Raw genomic sequence first — 7500 nt, 5'->3', positions numbered from 1 at the left:
ATTGGGCTCGCTGGAGTCGCTAAGCATCCATTGTCCAAAGTTTCCGAAAGGAAAGGACGAAGGTTGGTTCCTTACCTTGGGCCACCAGGCCGAAGGAGAAGTTATAGCCCTAAAACGATGTGTTTACCGCAACAAACGTAGTACACATCAGCTGTGTTTCTATGCGCCCCAAGTGGAAGGTAGGTTTGATCGAAGGAAATTCATCCGTCCGTGCATTTTAAGAAAACTTCATTTTCACTTCCTATGCAGGCCGTCGCATATATACGCTGTACCTACTCTCCGATGGATATCTTGGAGTAGACCAACAGTACAACGTACAATTCGAGGTGGTAAAACCACCGGAAGGTGCACCCTGTGCTGGAGCTGGTGCAGATTTTGGAACTGGAGGGGGCTTTTGGGCAGCTCAGTAAAAGTTGTTGGAATGTCGTATAGAATGGTGAGATGAAATTCATTCCACCGGTGGAGGTGGGCTAATGGAATAAATCGTTATCGAAAAAGAAAACCATCAATACAGCTAGGTTTGTATTGGCAACATTAAAAATATATTTCTATAAAGTTTACTTTAACATTCCAGTTTGTGTAAGCTGACGTAGTACTCCTCGACCACCGTACCATTCAGTACGGAGTACCAGGTTCCATACGTCATTCTCACGCTTCACAGCAACTAACGCACACGTGTTGTCATGTTCCTCAAGTTCTTCGCCAGTCGCGTTAAAAAGGTTCAATGACTTTACACTCCAATGTTTCTGGCATGACATGCTGTTATTTGAGGGCCACTGTTGGCTCACAAGACATTATTCGTGTTGGTTGAGGCCCATTGCTACAGTTAACTGTTTAGTGTTTGGCTTACTCCTAATAGTAGGCTTCCGAGGCCGCCAGTCCGAACAGTCTGGTACAATATGTACTACAACACTACGTGCCCCAAACCGTACCGCGAACTCCTTGAGAAGGTAGAGGGGGTGATGTCTCATTTCATTACCCCCGGTGGTTCCAATGGTAGTAAAGTTGAGCGAACGAGTTCATTACAAACCCGCTACAAGCACCAAAGTAAAAGGTAACTTAGCAACACGCAATAGAATCACCAACGGGCATACGTTGGCATACTTTGATGTGGTTAGCGCAAATACATAGGAAATGGTGCTTCTTCGTTATCCGAGTGATTTAAAAATATGAGGTAATCGGTATGATCGTGAGACTATACTGGAACGCTGAACCACACTGGTACCGAGGGGGCACGATTACTTTGTTGGCCTACCTAAATACTTTTCACAAAGCCGTCATTTCCGACTCTTCGACCGATTCGATGATCCGTTTCACTTCCTCCGGATCTTCCTCTGTCTCCTCCATACCTTCGAACGTTCCTAATCTTTCTCCAACGCGTACCCGTTGACCAGGAAATAGATTGAACCTGCGCGGGATTAGAAACAAAGCATTAAATGAAGCCCTAGAATCCACCACGTGATATAGCTTACTTAAACTGCTTCGGTGCTTCAAAGATGAGCACAATCGTGCTGCCCATGCGGAACTGTCCAACGAGCTCTCCCTTGGAGAGGTATTTGTCCTGCGGCAGCTCCAGCTCATCGTACGGAGTTAGGTCTTTCTTTTTCTGTTTGTGGCTTCCAAACGCTAATCCCGTCCATCGGTTCGTTTTCAGTTTTTCATCCATGAAAATCTCAACCGAACCTACATTTGTTGCACCTAGAGGATAGGAAGACGAAAAAGACGAGACAGAAAGAGATGAGTACACGTGAAGCATTAACCCGAGGACCCGGATCTATGTTTCCCACGCCACTCGTAATTGCTTCCCCCCTTATCAGCAGCTGGCGTTCATTCATACCACGGCCCGCAGTCGTATGATCGAACGATCGTGCTCGCAGCACACTGAACCGGAATCACTCCTTGATAACGATTACAGCATCATCTCATCTTGCACTATCGCACCCCGAACGAAAGCGAACCGGATTTACACCTCTCGTTCGACAGTGTGATTGGAATAGAAAGGGAAAAGACATCCAGAATCTTCTGATCGGGTGAGAGTCACTTACCTACTGCCGTGTAGCTGAAGAAACCATGCTTCCATTTGCCAATGTAGACGGCACGCTCGTTCAGACAGAACAGGCCCGGCATCCAGCCTGCGATTTTGGGACTGACGGACAGTAGCTCCCCGGCAAAGTGCCTCCTCAGTTCCGGTTTCCAATGTGTAGGTGAATGGAAACGATGGTAATCACCAGGAGCTAGGTAGATGACGCACTGGTACAGCACACTATCGGGGGAGGCACTCTTTTTCACCTTATCTACCACATCGGGTGTGTTCTTTTTGCTCCAGGTCGGTGGTCCCAGGAAGGCCTCTAAACTATATGATACACCTTTGACCTAGAAAATCGAAAAGAAAGGTTAACATATTAAGAAAGATGCTACATCATACAGCGCAAGTAATACTTACTTGCTCCACTTGGCTGGCATTGGCCGCACCGAAGTGCAATATTCGTCCATCGCACGGTGAAACGAAACACGTGGTAGGATCGATCGGACGTGCATCTTCCTTCAGTGGCCGAGTGAAAAACTCTCCTATACTACGATACTCTCTGTCGGGGCAAGAGGAATGCGCAAGAGCACAAGCGTAAAGAAACAATTGTTAGCGCAATAGAACTAAGCAAAGCGATCTTCTTAGGATTAGAAACAACAAAAACCCATCATCATAGCCCATGTCAAAGCGGTAACAAAAGCGGAATTTATGAGCATTTTAGGCGGCAGTGAGATACTTTGTTGAAGGAAGCATCAAAGCAATGAAACAGAAAGTAAAGAAAGACACAAACACAGCGGAAGAAGGACACGCTCAAATCACCTTTAAAGGGATTACTTCATGGCTCGCACGTGGTTATTAGTAGCAGACAGACACACCCGTGTCACACCGTGGACAGAGAGAAACACAAGACAATAACCCAACACCACAGAAACCCACTCAGTAGAGACATTCTCCGCACATGACCGTTTGTGCTAGTGGTCTTCTGGTGACGTCAGCGGATCAACAAACAAACGCACATTACCTCTGCCACAATGAATGCTTGACGATTCATTGATTCGGATCTGTAAAATTCGCTAAACAATATTATCGATAGCAGCCCCTCCCCAAGTCAAATCAAAGGATCTTTAAAATTTCGAACGTCGAATATCGAAAGGGAAAGAAAACGCGTAAAACAATCGGATTACTTACTTGAAATCTGCTGAGGCCGCTTCCTCCATCTTCACTCCGAACGTGTGCGAGTATAAGCCGTACACCACGGGGCGTGCTGGCGTTGGTACCTTGCGATCGGCCACCCAGCCCCAGCAGCGACTCATGAAGCGCAGCGGTAACGAGCAGTACATTTTTCTCTGCAAAAAGGTGAAACGAACCCGTTCCATTAGCAGGGGCAGGACGGGGAGGTGCTGCCACGGCCGCAACTTACCTGCCATTTTGCGGCGGTTCGTGGTAGGCCCTTCTTATCGAGATCTCGATTGTGAAGGTGCCACTTGGCAGCCACCACCATACAGATACTGATGGGTGTCCAGCGAAGAAAGACACCGCGCCACGTTAGCCAGCCGCCCGCTGCTAGTAACCACCAATCCAAAACCGATAATATAGTCCAGCCTGCCCCGGCCTTCCAACTCCACTTTTTCTTGCTTCGAGATTTACCTGATGAGCCTGTCTGCTGCTGGTGGTGATGGTGGTGATGGTTCTCCTGGTGGGTTTGGTTAGTGGAAGAGGGATTTTGATGATGCTGCTGCTGCTGCTGCTGCCGGTTAGTACCGTAGATCGTGCGCTGCACAATGGTCCATCGGGTGGTCCACTGTTTTGGATTCGGTTTTAGATTGACTGCCTTCGAGAACCTGGTGGCAGGCAGGAAGAGAAACCGCAAAATGGCAGAACACAACGTTAAGCGATCGATCATGCTGCTGGCCCGAGGTGTGGTACGAAAGTGTGTCCATGGTGATCGCGAATTCGATCGCGACCGCCAAATTGGTGCGCCTCCCTTCGCGCAACGTAACTCACTTAAACGAAGCCTTTCTTCTGGGGGACGAACGCGAATATCCCCTTGTCCTGTGTTTCAATTATGAGTCCACGGGGACTGATCTCAATTGGTTAATTTAATATCACGCCCGCGGGTGTCGGGTGATCACGATCACGGCGAGACAAATACGACAATATGCTGGATGATATACACAAACGCAAGCGAGGTCACTGCTGTCGCTACGCGAAATACGCAAACCGCGAAAATCTAATCAAAACCGCGGCCAGTAGTCGCGTGATATCGTACCAACACCAACCGGGGGCCACACTCGGCCTGTTGGACACTCAGCTGCTACTGTCACTGACCGACCAACCGACCGACCGACAGTGTCGCTGGCTCGGCCAATTCTCCATGGCCTAAGGGAGGCATTCGTGCCAAAAATAGTTATCCCGAGGAAGACCATGTGGCCACCGTCCACGAACTGAGAAGCCCCGCGCGAATGTCACGTGTTCTCCCTTTCACTGGACAACGAGGACCGATCCAACGAAAGGCATTGGTCGGCATGGCAAGTTGATGACGCTGTTGAGTTCAAAATCAGTCCGGAGCACGTGCTAGACGCGTTTCGTCCAGCTGGACGGTACAACCTTTCGATGACCATGAATATTCAGCACTCGCGAACCTTAGTAGCTCGTGGACACTACACACGGAAGGTGTTTTATCGATTCGCGATACGAGTTTAAACATATCTCGCCAAAGATATGATGAAAATTAAACACCAACCACTAAGGCATGATAAGAGGCCATTATATCCGGTGCCAAGATGCCTTGACCCGGAGAATAGAATAGCATACCGGATACCACTACTGCTGGCACACCAGTTCAGACACTTACACTACGCAAATGTGATGGAAGCCGTACAGCACAGGAAGTACACTCCAAGTGGATCTTCTAACTTGACCAACAACAGGCACGTTGCCGACGATACCTGGCTGTGGCCAACTTATAGACAACCACCTCACGGGAGTACCGCTATCAATCAACTGTTGGGTTAGTCGCAGAAATGGCTCGATTTTTACTCATATCCGCCGCGTCATGGACCTTGTTATCGGTAGGCAATAAATGCAAACTTTGGGGTCTGATTACGTATCGATGACTAATCTGTACAAAAAAGGGCTTTCTTCCATATGCGCGAGAATAGCGGGCATTCCGGAGACACGTTGTCACATGGCTCACGGTTTCCGGAGAGTATAGAATCGCAATCTATGTCATTGCCTTAAGTCAAGGGTAGTCCTAGGCATTCCGATTTGTTTAATTTCTTGACAAATGTTTCACGAAAAAGAAACAGGAAAGCAAGAGCGTCATTCGCTATCGAACCGATAAACGATTAGAACACATGGTGACTGGGCAGGAAGTGGGCGACTATCGTGGGGTTGGTTAGTATCTCCCATATCAGCGATAACGGAGGAAAAGGTTTTTCTTTTGGGGGAAAAAAGGGCGAAATAAACTTCCTGGATTCCTTATCTAGTTAGATTAGCTTTGGGTGGACGATATCTGGTAGCCCGATGTTGGCTTTGGGGAAAATATTAGGCCGTTAAATCGACCACCACCCAGACTGCCCTCCACCGGATCGTGATCGGGCGAGCAGCTGATAGCGCAGCGTCGAAACAAAAAGAAGCAGCATCGCAACGTGGCTTACGTTATCGGCGGAACGCGACCGGCTTGTTTGAGTTCGGTGGACGAGACATCAAAAGTGCACACATGTATCGACGCCAAAGGATTATTGCGTTGCCATGGGAGGACGGCGTGGTACAGATACACGCCCGCGATTGTGTAACGTGCGGGGCGCTCCGCCGCCAACACCATTTCTTGTACGCGGCACATAACGAAACATTCCGAAACTGTTGTAGAAATGATTTCAGCATCTGTCTGGGTCGATTTGGATGGGGAAATCACAGAACTAAAAGCAGAACGAGAAACTTACAGGCGATTCCGCGGCATCAAGTACACGGCCATCGTTGAATCCGGGTCAAGAACGTGCTACCTCGCACGTTTTATGCCGTTACTGCAACCTGTTGATGTCCACTACAACGTACTTGAACACAAGCTGTAGGTCCGGTCGGGTTTAAGGATGAAATTAAAATGAAATTTAAAGATTCTTCTTCAAAATCGTTATCTCGGACTCGGAATTTTCGGAACGAAAGACGCGAGCACAACAAAACAGAAAACTAAACAACAGCTCAACTGTCAAAATGACGGCAAAGTCAAAATTGGCTACAACCCTGAGCCAAAAATGTCTTTACCTTTCGTTCGCAAGAAAGCGTTGGAATCCGCCTAAATTATTTCAAAAAACGTGTTTTAATTCAACTCACGCATTTTTCACTATTCATCGTTATCACACTTGCATTGATTGCTCGATCTAGATCTAGAAAATCTAAACTACTACACAGAGACAAAAAAGTAATTCAAAATTTGATGCGTAAAATAGCCTGCGCGGCACTGTACCGTTGTTTTGGCTTTGAGGATAGGTTAAGGTTTCAGAGTTTTTTTTTTAACTTTTTGAACAATTTTCGTAAATTTCGTGACAAAAATAACGGCGATTAGCTTAAATAAGTATCATTTGCAACTCCCGCCGTCGTTTCCGCTGGAAAACCCTGTCCGCAAGAGCAAGAATCTAGGAAACCGCTACCAAATCGCAACTTTCATCAAGTAAGAAACTGAAAATACCCTCGAAATTCTGTTTTACATAAAGTGGTGACTCGCATTTTTACAGAAATGTTTCCCCAACAAACGGCGATGATGAACAGCAACATGATGATGCAGCAGCAGGCTCAACAGCAGGCTCAACAACAGGCTCAACAACAGGCTCAACAACAAGCCGCTCAACAAGCCCAACAACAAGCCCAGCAGCAGGCTCAGCAGCAGGCTCAGCAACATCAGATTTCCCAGCAACCGAATCAGGCACAGCAAACCGAAAAAGTAGACAACATTTCGAAGGTGAAGGGCCTGGTTGGCCCCCTCCGAGATGCCCTTTCGACCACGATCAAAACGGCAGCGCAGCTCATCCAACAGAACAATCTCACAGACGCCGGATCGTAAGTGATCCCCACTGGGAATTCCGAGGGCCCGAACTAACTAATTCTCTTTCGCTTGCAGGAAATCTGTGGATCACAACAACAGTACGCCACGGTTCGACAAACACCTGGAAGAGTTTTACTCCATCTGTGATCAAATCGAGCTGAACCTCGTAGGTCTTGATGAGATAATCGCATCGCGGCAGAACAAATGATAACGATTGCTGATTGTCTGTTACAGAAAACGGCCAAGCTGTGCTTGCAACAGTGCTCCTCGTCCCAAACGTATCTGCCCATCCCGGTGGCCACGAGTCAGCAGCCACCGCCAGAAACCAATGCACTCACTTACAACCAGTACTTGGAGGTGGTGAAGCTCCAGATCGGCTATGCCAAGGACATCCACGATACGCTAATCTGTGCTGCCCAAAATATCTCTCCCA

General features: G+C 47.8%; 3 protein-coding genes across 4 annotated transcripts in view; 2 read left to right on the top strand and 1 right to left on the bottom strand.

The window, feature by feature from the left end:
- The window catches only part of LOC125949798 (activating signal cointegrator 1 complex subunit 3), a 7219-nt gene extending 6795 nt beyond the window's left edge, over window positions 1-424 (top strand). Inside the window, exons 6-7 of the mRNA XM_049677154.1 lie at window positions 1-179; window positions 250-424. The exon at window positions 1-179 is cut by the window's left edge and continues 276 nt beyond it. Coding sequence (XP_049533111.1) covers window positions 1-179; window positions 250-410 — 340 coding nt within the window. The 3' untranslated portion in view covers window positions 411-424. The remainder of the gene's footprint in view (window positions 180-249) is intronic.
- A 95-nt stretch (window positions 425-519) lies between these two features.
- LOC125949800 (phosphatidylserine decarboxylase proenzyme, mitochondrial) lies at window positions 520-6189 on the bottom strand. 2 transcript variants are annotated; one of them, XM_049677156.1, is made up of 8 exons: window positions 5971-6189; window positions 3674-3867; window positions 3447-3589; window positions 3215-3372; window positions 2444-2585; window positions 2046-2373; window positions 1473-1698; window positions 520-1408 (listed from the first exon to the last, which is right to left on the bottom strand). In XM_049677156.1, exons 1-8 carry the CDS (start codon window positions 6000-6002, stop codon window positions 1267-1269), a joined length of 1365 nt encoding a protein of 454 aa, XP_049533113.1. In that variant the 5' UTR covers window positions 6003-6189; the 3' UTR covers window positions 520-1266. The 2 variants fall into 2 exon arrangements, with proteins under 2 accessions (XP_049533113.1, XP_049533114.1); XM_049677157.1 differs by having other exon boundaries at window positions 3447-3586.
- A 319-nt stretch (window positions 6190-6508) lies between these two features.
- The window catches only part of LOC125949804 (mediator of RNA polymerase II transcription subunit 29), a 1000-nt gene continuing 8 nt past the window's right edge, over window positions 6509-7500 (top strand). The window contains exons 1-4 of the mRNA XM_049677160.1: window positions 6509-6695; window positions 6760-7081; window positions 7143-7233; window positions 7302-7500. The exon at window positions 7302-7500 is cut by the window's right edge and continues 8 nt beyond it. Of these exons, the coding sequence (XP_049533117.1) occupies window positions 6762-7081; window positions 7143-7233; window positions 7302-7500 (610 nt within the window). The 5' untranslated portion in view covers window positions 6509-6695; window positions 6760-6761. The remainder of the gene's footprint in view (window positions 6696-6759; window positions 7082-7142; window positions 7234-7301) is intronic.

This window comes from Anopheles darlingi, chromosome 2 (assembly GCF_943734745.1).
Source record: "Anopheles darlingi chromosome 2, idAnoDarlMG_H_01, whole genome shotgun sequence".
NCBI lineage: Eukaryota > Metazoa > Arthropoda > Insecta > Diptera > Culicidae > Anopheles > Anopheles darlingi.
The sequence above is the reverse complement of the archived record's forward strand: the minus strand, read 5'-3'. Positions and strand labels throughout refer to the sequence as shown.